General features: G+C 41.1%; 1 protein-coding gene across 1 annotated transcript; it reads left to right on the plus strand.

Annotated features, from left to right (window-relative positions):
* The first annotated feature begins 538 nt into the window (after positions 1-538).
* Positions 539-13157, plus strand: dbndd1 (dysbindin domain containing 1). Its single transcript, XM_079285205.1, has 4 exons — positions 539-674; positions 4316-4462; positions 6850-6987; positions 11666-13157. Exons 1-4 carry the CDS (start codon positions 644-646, stop codon positions 11818-11820), a joined length of 471 nt encoding a protein of 156 aa, XP_079141331.1. The 5' UTR covers positions 539-643; the 3' UTR covers positions 11821-13157.
* Positions 13158-16957: the final 3800 nt, after the last annotated feature.

Below are 16957 nucleotides of genomic sequence, written 5' to 3' on the forward strand. Positions count from 1 at the left end.
CACACAGGCACACACACAATTTCCTCCCTCCAGTGGTCCATAGACCTCCCCGACACCCCATTCTCTCACTCAGTCTGGGCAGGCTGCCAGCTCAGCCCTCTCTCTCTCTCTCTCTCTCTCTCTCTCTCTCTCTCTCTCTCTCTCTCTCTCTCTCTCTCTCTCTATCTCTGTCTCTATCTCTGTCTCTCTCCCCTCCCCCCTTTTTTTTTACCCTGGATCTCTCTCTCTGTATTCTGTGCATACCAAGCCAAGCCTGACAATGCTGCGTTTACTAAAACAAGTGGCATAGACATTTGCAGGGAAGTTGCTGTTCCCAGACGTCCCTCTCTGTGGTGGACTCGCTCTGTGAGGCAGTGCAGCACTCAGACGGCGCTGGTGGATGAGCGGGGCAGGTGGACCGAGAGAGAGGAGCAACCAACATCACCTGTTTGGGAAATCTAGAACAACGGAGGACGAAAAAAAGGAGGAGTCTTCGGAGAGCGGAGGTCTCGCTGTGTCAACCCAGCCACCCCACCCTACTCTCTCTCATATGCACACACACAGACACACTCTCCACTTGCCTCTCCCTTCTTCCCTCCCTGTTTGTCTCCCCCACTCTCCGATGCTGGTGTGGTGAACAGCAAGACACTCTCGGCTGAGCTGCATGGAGGCTCAGGGAGGGGCAGGGAGCCCAGGTAAGAGACATTTGTATTCTTTCTTTTCTCTGTGCCACAGCTTTTGTCACATTAGCATGCTGTCTGTCTTTTGAATGACTTGTGCTGTAAGTAAATGTCTCTCTTACAACAGCATGTTCAAGATGTTTATACTTGTATGGAGACTTTATAAATGATGGAACTGATTAATACTTGTCAGATGAGCTGGTTTAGATCATCTAAATACATTGTTCTGATTTTCTAGACAAAATATATTTACTGATGTATGTTAGGTTTGAATTTAGCAGTGCACCGGTACTGTCTTTGATCATTTTCCTCTCCCAGGATCCAATTGTGGAGGGTTCATCTCTACATCTAAGCTTCATGTTTAATCTATTGCCTAGCAGAACAGGTCTTTTTATATCCACACACTGTATTCAACCATGCAAAAGCTGGAATGATGACATACAAACTGCAATACAACAGTGGACTCGTATGGCCTTTGTGCTAAGGCCATCCAGAGAAGCCGGTGCTGTGTGGTAGCACTGCACAATGCCCCAGTAGTGATGCACTGTAACATCTGAACAATCAAACATTCACAAAGGGCTGATGATATAACTGTGTCTATATGTAGTGCAGGCTAATTATTGTAAGCTATCTACGATGTGACAGATTATAACATTGGCTTTGATAAATAATAAACTATGCCTCTTGTAATGTACAAAGACAGGCTGTAGAAGGGTAGTTTATTTATCAGTATATTAGCTGCAACTGAACCTCCAGTGTGCATTCAACCACTATTAAAGTATTGATTTATTACTCTATTGTACCTTGGGGTAAAAAGAATGTCTCTGCAGACACTATAAGATGCAATTTCAGCAGATATAATGGGATATCCTTCTTCTCCTGGCATGGCTTTGTTCCACTTATCATTGTTTACAGACAGTATCTGAGCACTACATGTTCATGCTGACGGCCAGAATTACCAGCCCATGACAAATTGGGGTATTATTTGTTCACTATGATGATTGAATTAGAGTGAGCATCATTATTGTGATGGATCACAGGATCACAGGATCACAGTCAAGTGTGACTTCTGGAGAGCAGTGTGGCTGTTCTGTTCAACAGCCACAAAGTAGCATTGCTGGCTTTACTTTGGAGGATTAGAATTAAATATTGTTCAGAAAAATATATTCTGGAGTCAACATTTTCTTAACTTATTCTCTCTGCTCAGTGATCTGGTAATCTGTTTTAAGAGACATTTGTATGAAAATACTCATTGCAGAGTATATTGTTTATACCCCAACAAATGAAACCATTACTCTCAAGTACAGAAGATAAAGAGCAATCAGCAAGCAAAATGACCTCACGGAAAATGGTGTTGAGGATGTTGATTCTTCCTGCCTGCACTACAAACAGCGATTGGTTTACTGACCCGAGACAATGAGTTTGATTCAACATTTGGCAAATGTACGACACATCATTCTCATCATTTTATTTCTCTCCATCTGTCTGTGGAGGGTCAGGTGTTTCACAGCTGACAGCTCGAGGCAGGGTCAGCCATTGCTTGAAAAGACCACATTTCTGATAGCTGTCTGTCTTTCACCAACAGTAAAGGCAGTGACATTCTTGTTGTTTACTCTTCGTCTTTCTTCACAGCCGGTTCGGCAGGTGGTGGCTAGATCTGGCCATCTGTGTGAACTTTTCCTGCTTTACACGCAGATAATACTTTCTTAAAAGCTCTTTTCTTCTGCCACTGATAACCGTCCTTATGGTTAACCTCCTCATCCTCCACAGAACTTTCACTAAACTTTTAGGCATATCAAAGGTGACATAAGGTCATGCATCTACATGTCCTTGTAGAACACAAATAGCTCATTAAAACATGGGAAATTTGCTTTTTTAATGAATGCGCTGCAACACAAACAGCGCACCACTCTTGTGATAACAATTCTGTGGAAAAAGCCAATTTTAGGGTTAATGATCCCCGGCTCCACGAGTCCATGTCGATGTGTCTTTGAGCAAGACACTGAACCTTAATTAACTTAATTAGTGCTTCCGCAGGCTGTTCCTGCGGCATACGAATGGGTCTGAATGATTAGATAGTTCTGATGGCAGGTAGCACCTTGCATGGTAGCCCCTGCCATCAGTGTGTGAATGGGTGAATGATGACATGTAGTGTTAAAGCGCTTAGAGTGGTCGGAAGAGTAGAAAAGCACAAGTAGCCTGCAGTCTGTTTCCCATTTAAAGTGCCTCAAAGCAGTTGTCTCAACTGTTATGTGGGAATTAGTGTCTACTGAAGAAGGTGATGGAAATTAAAACCTAAGCTGCTCGTCTAAATACTGAACAAACATCTCATTATAACAGCAGAGGTGACTTTATCTTCTTTAAGTTTCTGTGGCTCCTTGCTGGGGAAATCAATCAACAGCCACCGATGCTGTGCTTCTCTGCTGTGATTCTTCTTCTTCTTCTTCTCTACACTGTGCTTCTCAGGGTGAAAGCAGAATCCATCATGTTCTGGCTTGGCACACTTTTAATCTGAAATGAGAAATTCAACTGTCTAGGAGCATACTGCAAGAAGGAATAGCCTCACCAGCCATCTGGTGACACCCATCAGGAGTCTGCTCTACTCCCACGTCTTTCTATCAACTCTGCATATCATCATTAAAAAATGAAATCATAAAAAAGCCATACTGATGTTATTTTTGCTGAAGATCCTCCTTACACATATATTAGTTTGTATTGTTGATAAATCAATTGTGGGATTGTATCCAACATGCCTGGTTCAGCTCACTTCAGCCTTCCTTAATTTATAAATTCAGATAGTTCATGTTGCAATTGAGTTCTCTGTAATCGTTCAGTTAAATGTGCAGCACTTCCGTACTCCTGTCCTTCCCTCACTCAGCCTCGTCACATCCCCCCTCTGTGTTAACAGATATTGTGCATACTCCTGCATTTGAAGGGATGCTATTTTAAGTACCCTCTATTTTCAGACTTGTTAATCGCATGTGTGAACTTGTTTTTTGCTGTTTTGGAATGGATGTTTGAGATTGAAGAGCGTGACCAGGCTCTCAGAATGTTTATGAGAAACATGACAATAATGTAACTGTTGAATTCGACTTTTACCTACAGTCAAGGAAACAAATCTCCTTTCAAGGAATCACACATCTATAAAACGTCCCACACTGTGTATACAAATAGATACACAACAGACATTGATACAGGATTGACATCTGAATGTTGTAAAGAATATATTAGCGGCAAACAAACAGATTGAGATATTCATGAATTTCAATGGACAGGTGATGCAGTTACCTGGGGATTAATGTCAGGTTTAGATTTTTCCATTGAGTGGGAAAACATAATATTGGTTATATAAGTAGGATAATCACCGAACACGACTCAGACACTGGACCCAACGTTGAGTTCTTTTAGTACTTAGGATCTCTTAAGTGATTTTGTCCCCTGCGTGCCAAGATGTGTCTTTGTAGATTTGACTGAAGTTTCTTAATGCCTTAAATTGTTCCAGGTTAGATGTAGACCTGAGGTCTACACTAAGTTAACTAAAGCGCACATCTCTAATGTAATCTTGTATTAAAAATCTAGCTCTGACGAATGTCTCCACCTCTTTATTCTCTTTGCTCCCTCTCACTGTCTGTTTCTGTGTCTATGTGTGCTGATAGAGCCCAACAAAGACATCCAGAAGCTGCTGAAGCTCTCCAGCTCAGGTGACCTATCCAAGGAGTTGTTTCACCGCCCAGCAGGGGAGGAGGAGGAAGGCAGCCTGTCAGGGCACACTGCCAGTCTGCTGCACATCACCGAAAAGAGACGTGAGTACCGGGGGAGGTGGGTAAAGAGAAGGCGATGTTAAGAAAGTCGAAGAGTGATGAATGTTCATCGTTTGCAATGTTACCGGCTAATTACGGGTGGAAAATGCTTCCAGCAAGATACCTGATCAATAGCAAGTGAATACAAGGAAGGAGATGAGGAATGTTGAATAAGGAGGGCAGAGGATACCCTGCTTCTGTTAAAGAGTCTTATTAGTGACAGTCAATCGACCTACAGTAACATATGTGACATATAAAACATGTACCGGTAACATTCTCTGATCTTTAAACCCAGTGAATGATTGCAGACTATTTTAGATGTTCCGGTGCCACATTCTGAAAGACCACTGCAGCTTAGCCTTGGATGAAAGGACTCACTGTTCATCAGTAGCGTACAGAGGCTTCTCTGTACGGGCCAGACTCAGAGCCCAGTGCACAGAGACAGACACACGGGTGAAAAGACAACCTTTATCTGCCTCACTAACCAAACACTTTTTCAGAGAAACAGCTCATCCAGAGGCTAATGTCCATGTCTCGATGATTTAACGTGACCCACTAACTGGCCGTGCCACCTGGCAGGTCAGTTTATAATCTGTGGCTATAAAGAGAAAGAAAGAAATGTTCCCATCCTGAGAAAACATGTAATCCAAATGATCACCCCCTTGTTATCGTAACCCCCTATAATTTAGAGATCAGGAATCACATTACAATGTACCTGCTCTTTAAATGTTATGGAGATCGTTAATTCAGGTTAATGTCCACAGAGCCACAATGCAGCTTCATCTTGACTGTCACAGAAACAAATCCCTGCCTGTGCTGCAGTTTTATCTCCAGTAAGGGGGACCACGGTTGCTCCTGAGTTGTCTGCAATATTTATTTTTAGGCCCAGAGCAAATAGCCTACGTTAAATAGACAAACATTTCAATATCCCAGAGAGAAGCAAGTTGTTAGTGGGTTAGTGGCGACTAAATCATTGAAAAACAACAAAAATGCAGGTACAATGGATGTACTAATCATGCATTAAAAAAACATATTAAAGTGCAGATACATTTTCCCTTTGTTATTGGGATTGGGTGGACAGATAAAAAAAGGTATCCGTGTGGTGACTGCTGTGCAGTGGTCTTAATTCCAAAAAATGTTTATCTGTTTGTATTGATCTTTAACAACAGAAACCAGGAGTCAAAGGGAAGAACTGGGAAATCTGGCATTCAAAGACTCTAGTGGAGTTTATTTTACAGCGTATGCTATAACATGCTGCGCAGATACAGCCCAGTAAACCATGCTTTATTCAGCAAACATTTTCAGCTGACGTGTTTTCATCGAGGCGACATGTTTCAATCTTGATGGACCTACGTAGCTGTGTGTGCGTTCTCAAAGTTACAAATTGCAGCTTACTTGCCTGTCTGTTGTTGATTAGCAAACGTAGCAAATGTAACATCAAATAACACAAGAAAAGTATGGACAAGTGCCCGTATGGTCAGTCACTGTGAGGAGAAAAACAATACACACTTGCAACACAATATATTTAATATATCTTTGTATTGCTGTTTAATATACTATCTCAATACCTTGGCTGGTTCTCAATCAAACGCCTTTAGTCCATCAAAGCCTCGTCATCATTACCAGCTGCTCAGGCTTGAATGATGACCTCAGAGCTCCGATGAACCAGTAGAGAAGGAAGGGGATCACACAGCTCTGCTCCCTTCTGCCAAAAGTGAACTCCTCCCTTTACCCATCCTCTCTGTTCTTTGTTCCTTCAGTTGAACCAATCTGAAGCTACTTTTCTACTTGAAAAGAGAAAGAATGTGAAAGGAAACCCTTTTATAGAACATCAAATTGACAGCGTGCAAACAATTATTTGTGCCCAGTTTACTTTTCAGTAAATTAAAGGAACCTTTATTTCACATGAACTTCAAAGTCATGAATGCTGAGCGTGAGATTAAGGGCATGCTAAAAACAATAAGAATATGTTAGGAAGGAGTACGGATTAGAAGACACAAATTTGACTTTACATGCCACCAGGCTGTATGCTTGCTGTAAGAAGAGGCAGTGGCCTTCTTTTACATCATCCATCTGCTTCAGGCACAATGTCCTTTTTTAATCTCAGCGTGAAACCTCTATTGTCAGTCCCCCTCACTGGCGTCTTAACGCTCGCCTGATTGGCTTTTGAGATGGAGGCAGTGTTTTCAGTGCGTCTGCCTTGGAGAGAAAACACACTGATCAATTATTCAAGGAGAAAGGGTGTGGGAGAGGAGAAAAGGGATGGGGAAGGGCTGGTTAAAAAACAAGCGCAGCAGAATGGGAATAACCTTGTAGCCCATTGAAAATAATGGCAGTAAATAATGCAGGGGGTGACTAAAAGTATGCTGTTTTCTGTCCCGGCCTCATAGAACCACTGAGTAGTGTGTCCTCTCTGGAGGTGCACTTTGACCTCCTGGATCTGACTGAGCTGACTGACATGTCCGACCAGGAACTGACTGAAGTTTTTGCTGACTCTGATGAGGAGAACCACAACGAGTCCCCAGCAGGTAAGGTCTGCTAACAGGGAATTACAACAAACAGGAGCCTCTTCATGCCCAGATTTGTATTTATGCAAATGCACGAAAGTGATTTCGAAACAAATCCCTGTAGATTTTTTCTTTTGCTCTCTAGCTTTATACTTAAAAAGCTTGGTTGTGTCAGTGTGTTACTTGTATCATGTATCATTTGATTGGTTAGGGAGGCACTTCCTCAAATTAAATCCCATCCCTGCAGTCAACTCAACTCAGTGACTTTAGGGATGAAGATGCCTGCAAAAATAAACATAAAACATTACTTCTGAATGTGGTATTACTCAGTGACCTGGGAAAAGGAGAGTTTCACATCATTATTGCCTAGCAGGGTCCTAAAAGGGCCTGCTGAGCCATAATGCTTTGATATGCCATGTAACTCCCTTCAGGGACTCATCAAAGAAATATGTCACAGTGTCTGGAATAAATGCCCTTAACAGGTTAAACTTCCATTTTGAAATTGCCTCACGCTGTTTGATTCTCATGAGAAACAGTTTTAATTTGATTCTACCAAATTGGCACTTGGAGTCTCAACAAAACAGGAAAGCAGGAATGTAGAAAACGATGAACCGCCTGCACAAACCGACAGCAGCTTCTGTACAGGCGAAAGGCGAGCACGTCTTTCTCCCAATACGCACGAGGATGCACAACATCTTTGCCATGTTTTATTTATGACCTGTGAGCCTCATCACGCATGCGGACAGTGAACTCTCTCCTCCTGCGACGCTCCTGCCGTTCAGTATGCACACAGGATTTCATGCCAGCTCAAGATTAAGAGGTCCACCGCAACAGTTTCGACAATGCCTTACAAATAGTGTATGGCCTGTGCATGGATTGTGCTCGTCGCAATGTTTAAAACATCATATTTTTCTTGATAAAAATGTCGGGCTTTCAATTATGATACTGTCACTAACTAGGTGTGTCACCAATTCTCGTGCTTTGGCTGAGAATATGCAATAGGTTCAAATATATATTCACCATTCTGATGACAGTGACTTCAAGAGGACCTAATGGTCCACTGAAACACTGTGCTGGATGTCATACTTATTTCTCACTCTTGTGGAGAAACAGTCATCTTAAACCTTGTTCTTTGTTTCTCAGTAAAAACCTTGTGCATTGTTGAATTTAGAGTACTCTCAAGTAAAATGCTTTACCACAACTTAAAACAATGTTTCAGTTTATTATATTCACTGACAGGATTCTTAATTCAGTCTCACCCAGTTTATTTCTCACTCCTGCTTGTGTTAAGACAACTGTATTGTAAGACAGCTATGTGGTTGTCTTGATCGTCATCTGCAGTTACTATACCAGCTGAGCTCCACTGGATACTCCACTGTGTTCGCTAGCTTGTCGCTAACTGTGTCTGTCTGCTGTTTGCTGCTGAGCAGGTAGTGTACAGCATGACTTGGCAGCACCGAAGTCCGTTCATTTGTGAAATTCTTAAATGATACACTTGCAGGCGAGTTACTTGTCTGAGGTGCAATAGAATAATCACATATAATCAGTCTTCCTGTTGAAAAAAACATGACATAACTAAGCTCCTTATTATTCCTAGCTCCTATATTAATCAGGGGATTTATAATGTTGTTTCATTTATGAATTGATGAATCCATACACAAAGGGGTCGACACAGTAAATCCAAGAGTAACTAGATTCAGTTTTTTTTCAAATTTGATGCATCATTAGATAACACATTCTGCCACGATTTGATTAAACTTTAGTTCAGTTTGATTAATAAAGATGGCTCCAAAATGTTTTGCAGCTTCTCAAATACAAATTAAAAAATATAAAAGATGTACCCCAATGCATCTCGAAGAATTGTACTGGAAAAACGTGAGCCATAAACATCTGTAACATCTGTAAATTACACTAATATCCGACATACTTATTGAACTCTTTTAACCCATGTTCCCACAGCTGAGCAGACTAAACATTTTTAGCATTTCCATCCTTCTCAGCTGTGCTTTCCAACACCACCACACCAAGATCCCTCAGGCTCTTCTTAATCGCAGGCCACAGCTGCTTTTCAGTAGCCAGTTGCAGGAGATGCAACAGCCAAGAGGCTTTAAGTCCAAGGCCTCACATCCGCTCCCCTGCTAATCAAGATGAAGTCCTGCTGTCAGGAGACGTACAGCTGTTATTATGTCAAATGATTTCATTTCCACAGCCTCAGATCTGTGAGAAAAACAAAATCTCAACAATGATTGAATGTTTCCACCCTCAGAATGACATATTCAGATGATCTGTCTTTATTGTTGATAAATGCAAGTGACAACCTCACAATAAGCAGGGTGTGTCATTCACTCTTGTATTGTTACCTCTATAAACTGAATACAAATAGATCAGCCATCTGAGAACAGGTATCAACATTTCTTCCTCCTAGACCTAGAACATCTTTGACCTTTTGACGTGAGATGTATCATTTCGTGCAGTGCTGCTCTCTCTTTATTCTACCTGCTACTTGTCTCACACTCACCACAAACACAGTCCTCCTCTCCTTCACCCTCTGTCTTGCACCTTTATCTTTCATTTCCAATCTCTTTCTCCATGTCTGCCTCAGATACGGCTTTAACAGAGGAATGATAAAAATCCCAAATGCAGCCACCAAGATTGCTGTAGAGAGTTTTCAGACGGATACTGTGTTCATTGTGTTCATTGTGGGAGATAGATTGATTTGATTTATTTGTGTCAGAGGTTGTGTTGCAAAAGTGGTAATATTGAGCTGTGCTCTGTGAGCATTATTCTCGACCATAGGCATAGCTTTGGCCTCTTGTTCTTGGTCATTGGAGCAGTAACAGGGTTTTAACTGATGACGTTGCAGACTGCCGAAACAGGTGTTTCCAATCTGCTGTCAAACACCTGCAGTAATGTCATTGCTCTGGTTGCAGCCAGATGTGATGCCTGTTGTAACATGTTGCTGCCCATTGAGAGGCAGTGAAGCAGCAGCTTTCTGTCTTGGGTCATTCAGCGGTTATATACCCATTTATCCTTTAGGACTACAACAAGACCGCTTTTTATAGACACTCTATAAAGGTTTTTTGAATATGAAAGGTCAGATTCGAGCTCAACTCACGACCTTCAGGGCCGCTTCAGGCTGTTAAGGACATTACAGATTGTTATCTTTGAAAAGTACTTGTCCCAGTTCCCAAACAGTGATTGTGCTGTGCTAGAAATAGTATGCAAAGAAATATAAAACAAGTGTTGTTTCCCTTAAATCGGTTCAATGAGAAGTGGATTGTCACCCACTGCGCATGTGCACATGTACACAAATGTTGTTTTCCCTGTTTTTCCTTTCTCTGGGAGAGGCTAGTGTCTCAGAAACATTAGGTTATGCAGCAACATGCTGACTGAAGAATCCAATGGCTGCTAGCCAGCAGCACAGAAGGAATACGGTGCAGTACCCCATAGCGCAGGTTCTCTGTGCATGTGACTGCACGAGAGCGGGAGAGAATAAAGGAAACATCTTTGTATGTTGTGGGGAAGTATCGAATTACTTTACCTCTCAGGTGGGCAAACATCCCTTTGTGTGTGTTCAATTATTTTCATGTATGAATGAATTCATGTTCATCAGTCTTTTCATTAGATGTCAGGGCAAACGCAGGTCAGTATAATTCTGAATGCACATAAGGAATGGAAAATCCAGACACATCGCAGACACACATATAAACATCAACCAGTCAATCAGCAGGTGTCTATAGCGCTTGCTGCAGCAGACTCCTTCATGCTGCTGAGGAGGTTGTTGTCCCCACTTTCTCATTAGCATCCTAGACGCCATCAATCTTTTGAGATCAATACCTCTTGTGTACCTCCCCCTTTCTCTCTCTCTTGCTTTGCGTATCTCAGTCTGTAATGTGTGTGAGGATATGGATGTGGCTTTGGGGAGAGATATAAACCAGGTGCTTAGTATGACCTTCACTTCAGAGATCCAGCATTAGACTGGTACAGGCAGTACAGGCAGAGCCCATCTCCAGCTCTCCATCAGTCTTTACCTTTCTTGCCTTTTTGTCCTCCTGACAGGTTGGACATCACCACCAAGTGGTACAAAGATGCAATGACAACGAAGCTGAAAACAAATCCATGGCAAATATTTAAGAAATAGCTCAAGAAACAGTTGGTATGAAGTGGCCGAGTTGTTGTGAGTTGTAGCAGAGAGATTATATTTATTTACTGATTTATACAAACAGAAAGCAGTGATTTGTGTGATGAATGCTCTTGCAGATCAGTTTCTTAGCCCGTCTAAGCTGGTCATCATCTCACTTTCACATGTAAGAATCCTTAAAAATGTAATCAGTGTGATCCCGGTAATCTTGAATGAACAACAATCTATATATATATATATATATATATATATGTGTGTGTGAGTGTAGGCTTGCTATAGGCTAAAGGCCTGGCTGGGAGGAAAGCAAGCAGCAAGTGTATCTAGCAAGGTTTCTGTTACATTTAAACAGTTGAGCTCTGGAAATAGTTCTAAATATGCTTTTATCAGGTGTAGAGCTACCGGTATGTATAGTGACACCAATAAACATTGAAACAGTTGTATGTTCAAGTTGTGTGTAGCACGACAGGGTTGCATAGTGATTCCCTTTTGTCTATTTCCATATTTGTATCTGCCAAGACTCTGCATTTCTGTCAGTAACAAGTCATTGTGTGTTCCCAGGTTCCCACCAGCCTATGCTGCCCAGAGGCGGGTACATGCGCTCCCCCTCGTGGACACGCTACAGCAAAGTTGAGCCCCCGCGAGAGCGAAAGCACCACAGCGACTCGGACACTGCAGAGCCCTTAATGAAGCTGGAGAGGCCGAAGCAGATGTGATATCTGATGTGAAACAGGCTGACTGCAGAGAGATAAAACCCAGAGCCAGACAGAGAAGAGGCCCCCATCTGCTACTGTGCACTCACATGACCATGCCGCTGACGAGTTCAGGTTGAACTCTGGACAACTAGGTCTGTACTCTAACTAAAGATGTTGAGATGTGCAATACACACTCTCTCCTCCTCTTTATCTCTATCTCTTTCTCTCTCACACACAAACACACAATCATTGTGTTTTTCATCCAAGGAGAGCTTAATGCACTCTGGGCTGCCAAATGATTTTAAGCTTGGTTGTGAATGACAGACAGGGTATGGGGTCGGCAGAATGAGATCACCTCCATCCTTACGGCCTCTCAGGGTGGGAAATAGCTTGGACGGAGGACATGATTGCTAAATTGTGGCCACAGCTTGTGGCCAGACCTTCCATGTTGGACTCGCATTGAATTACCAGGATATGATTTGAAACATCAATCAACAGAGCTGTTGAGAATAAAATATCCCACTGAGGCTATTACTTCATGTGTTGGCTTGAAAATGTGGCAGGTTTTTTTTTCTGTTGCCTGCAATAATGGTAACTTGATCAGTGGAAGTGGATGTCAGTGAGGCCATGCTCTTTATACCCATCATACTTTCTCCATCTTAATGAAGAATGTGTGTTGTTATTATAATTGCCTAAACTTCTCTCACTGAATTGTATTTACAGTGCCTGTCCCCTCCCAGAATTATTGGCATTTGGTGCAGATGACACAAAAGGTAAACAGACCAAGTAGCAAGCTATATGCAATACACTTTTCCATGATCAAACACTTTGTTTCGATCATTTTTTTCTGATTTCTTTATCCTTTTTAAAAACGATGGTTTTGAGTTGCTGCTGCTAAAGTAATTGAAGTTTGTCATTCAAAGGTGGTAGACGCATTTACTCGATTGGTGACAATTGAAGCAGTTAGAAATGAAGGAAGAATCGCATTGTGGTCAGGTTGAGTTCAGTAAGCTTTGCATGAATGCCAAAAACCCAACAAAGTGCCAACTGTTTTGTAATCATCTTTGAAAAGATTTGTTCAACTCACGATGCAATATTTCACATCTTTCTAAGGTTATAGCTGATTACTTGATTTATTTATCTCACGTTCAGCTTGTCTATACCAGGGGTGCCAATAATTCTGAATGTTGTGACACGATGGATCAAAAGTGACACTGGGATGATAGAAGAAGAAATAAAAGTCTTGAAAAAGTGTATTTTATCGTGAAATTCATAAACTACCTGTTTGGAAATGCAGCCCCATTCTGTACTGCATGGCGAGCACTCAACATATTCATTTACATTGTTCAAAAATGTGGTCTTCCTTGTGTAAAATTTGTTGGTACAGTTTAAAAATTGTCTGAGTGGGATGAGTAAAGCTGATGAAATTACTTTGGATTTGTAGTTTGACATTCATTTTGTGTCTCCTGTAGGTGCTGTTTTCATGTCAGTGTCAATTAAAACAAAGTCTAAAAAGTGCCCTCCAGAAGAGAAAGCACATTGGTTGCTCAACTTCTGAGTAACATACGAAATGTCCTGAAAATATTTTTAACATATACACATACTTTTGCATATCACTTTTTTTTTTTTGAACTGTATGAACAGTATATTAACCAGGTTAATTAATCAGTGTAATACAACAATTGCTTAGATCTCAGGCTAAATACTTTTTTGCATAAGATTGTAGAACGTCTTATTTTACAGCACCACACATGCAGGACACACACTGATGTTGGAACAAAACTATTGTAAAAACCGTTCCAATAGAATGCTGACATTTTTAGAAATGACATCTCAAAAGAGAAAAGAGGAGGCTGATAAAGAAACTAAATAGAATATACTGGGAATAAGAAGAGAAACCCGCGGTGTATAAAAGCTGTTTAATATTGGTGAAAGCAACAAAAGCCTCAGACACTTCATTTGTCGTCACATCTCAATGAAAAATCAATAATACTCACTGACATGTTAAAATATATATCAAGCAAGTACAAGAGTAGTGCATTGTCGAGCAGGCACAATTCACACAATACATTGTATTTACACCGATATACAACCAGCTCGCTCATCAATGTTCCGGAGTCAAGCTGGTCGGTTTAACCAGCTATTGGGAAAAAAAAGGCTCACACTGCGAGGCATTTACTTCAAGTGTTATGTGTTGTTATAAACCTGGTAACTCAGCTCAGGAGCTTGAGAATGCTACATGAATGGTTATCGAGCTTAGCTTGGATGCCTCACAATTAGGGAACACATTCAAACACGAGCCACAGCTGGCAGAATGGTGATTTCCTGAGTAACGGCAAATTGTTGCCATGTTAATAAAAGCTGGACGAGGGCGTCAAGGTTAGGTCAGCCAGTCCATCAATGGAAAAGCCAGTTCATGCTCTTTACTTTCAGCCCTTACTCATTTGTGTTATCCACATGAACTGCAGTAAAACACAGAAAGCATCAGACTGAATGTAATTTCATATGATTAACAATAAAAGCATAACCAAACTGTAGTTTCAATATTGTGATCAATAAATTGCACAAAAGATTAATGTAATTTTAAGAGGTAGTTAAGAATACAGAGATTCAGAGGTAGTGTGAGTGAGTGAAGATTTTGTCGTGTGCCATTTTGTCAGTTTATATTTAAATCTTACTCAGCTCAGTTGTTCCCAGTTCTTAAGTAACCATCAAATCAAGTGATGGATGACTGCATCAATGTTGACTCTTGTAACTATGGGACACCGAGGAAACGACAATGACCTGCAGTACATCTGATCCAATTGCATTTGTAATATCAGTCATGTGTGCACAAAGCAAATGTATAAACACTTGAGCTCTAACATCTACCTTTACTGATACAGGTTGAAGTCTGCAGGAAGACTATAACGGTGATGAAAATGTATTTGAATGTCGTTTTTTGGAATTCGCTCCCAGAGTATACAATCTACAACATGAACAATTGCATTATCTGGGCCATGTAAGACCTGTGCAAAACAACTTCATCCCTCCCTTTGCCGCTGTCCATGAGATGAACAAGGAATGTCTTTCAGAGACCAGATGCTGCTGAACTATATTCAACTCAATACGGTGGCATATTTGCCTTGAGGCTGTCTCAAGGCAAATCAGCTGTAAAGTTGCTGCATCATACGGGTCAGTGTTCTGCTCTTTATCTTTCCTTCTCTATATCCTTGTCACCAGTGGTAATAGTTCTCACCTTCTCCACCATTTCTTTCTTGTCGGTAACAAGCTGAAGTGTTCGTTGGAAGGCAGAATCGATAAGCAGGCGGACCTCCTGGTCTAAAAGCTGGGCTGTAGGTTCACTGAAGGGCTTCTCAGTTGCAAAATCGCCTTGCTGAGGCAGGTCAAAGGATATCTGACCCACCGCCTCGCTCATTCCAAACTGTACAACCTAACATATGAGGAGAAATGAGCCTTGTTAATCAAAAGACACAGAAGATGCTTCTCATGTGCCTTTGGTTACAACATCTTCTAATTGTGCACCTGCAGAAATAGCCTGGGCAGTAAATATAACTGTTACTGTAGCAGTTTGTCTGCATGAAGCTACTTGTTTGCAGAGCTCAACATAAATAATATTAGCATGCAGTGACACAGGACCTGCTGTTTCACATGGTCTGTGATTGACCCGTCACTACGATTTTGAAACCAAATTAAAATACAGAGCAAAAAACATATCTATTTTAAGCGTTTATACGAGTCACTGCCACATTTTAAACAACTTCTATTCCAGCATATGAGAGTGTATGACACAACGCTGACTCCCAATTGCATAAAATGTAATTACAAGGTACATTTAGAATTTAGAATCATGCACAGTCTGTCAAACAGCTGCTCCTGAGTGAACAGGTACTGTTCCTTCGGCAGATACCGTGCATAACCCAAACCTTTCCCTCTGGGATCAATTGACACCTGAGGGAGTACATTATAATGAATGTAATTATCGATATAATTGTAACGTAAAACCAAGACTATGCAAGGGCTGCAGAGGAATTCAGATAGTCAAGCAGCAGGGCCAGAGACAGGAGGAAGGAGATGGTGTGACTACCTTAGGAAGCGGGTCTGCATGTTCAAGGAATCAGCCCGCTACAGCATGTCCGGCCTCATGATACGCCACGGTAGTTTTCTCTGGAAGCTGCAGTACCTGAGTCTTTTTCTCCAGACCTGAGAGCAAGGAGGATGTCATGTACACCATGTATATCTCAAATTAAAGCAAAACGTCCACATTGATGGCTCAATATAAATTATGAATCAATATAACCTTACATTACGTAATTGATCATAACACCAAAATGTATTGAAATTGCTTTTACTACTAACGAACTAACTTGATGCAGGTGTACAACCCATATCCAATTGCCATTCTAAATACTGTCATAATATATATAATAATATATATAAATATATAATATAATATATAATATATATACATATAATAATATTATTTATGTGACTTTAACAATATGCTGTCTCTAAAATAAATGTACATTTATAAAACACAGTTTGAAAGACAATGTTCAGAGTTGAAGTGCAGCTCATTACCTTCTATTTCCATAGAGAAGCAGAAAGTCAACTGAAGAAAGTCAGCAAAGTGTAAGATACCAGCCAGAGAACCTCAATTACATCTTTTGTTGAAGCAAAGACCATTAAAAAAAACATCCTTTTCCAAAACGTCACTACTGTTCGAGTCCAAGTAAAGCACACAAGCAGTTTTATTTATATTCAATAACTTACATATCTCTTAACATTTGCTTAAAATTGCTTCTCAAAAGTCAATACAACTGAAAGAATGAATGAATGAAAAAGACGAACATGCATTGGCTTAACGCGCACCAGTCACAGAGGCACACCCCTACAAAGAAAGCATGATCGAACTGAAGAACTCGACTTCTACAATAAACAATAACAGAATCAACAGACATATCGTGAGAGTAAACAACTGAGGAATGATGCACAAACAGTGCAGCCGTTTCTTTGTTTACAGGTTTGGGGGGTCTGCAGCCTGCAGAACACCGCGTTCCCCACGACAAAGCTCAAGTAAAGTCACACAGGACTCCTGAAACCCGCTCTCATACAAGACATGGTGAGCAGCTGTTGCAAAACAACTCATTTGCACGCA

Source organism: Melanostigma gelatinosum (assembly GCF_949748355.1).
Source record: "Melanostigma gelatinosum genome assembly, chromosome: 2".
Taxonomy (NCBI): Eukaryota; Metazoa; Chordata; class Actinopteri; order Perciformes; family Zoarcidae; genus Melanostigma; species Melanostigma gelatinosum.

Coding starts and splice junctions, on each gene's coding strand:
- dbndd1 (XM_079285205.1), top strand. CDS start 644: ATGGAGGCTCAGGGAGGGGCAGGGAGCCCAG. Junction 4,463..6,849: donor GCACATCACCGAAAAGAGAC/GTGAGTACCGGG, acceptor CCGGCCTCATAG/AACCACTGAGTAGTGTGTCC. Junction 6,988..11,665: donor CCACAACGAGTCCCCAGCAG/GTAAGGTCTGCT, acceptor GTGTGTTCCCAG/GTTCCCACCAGCCTATGCTG.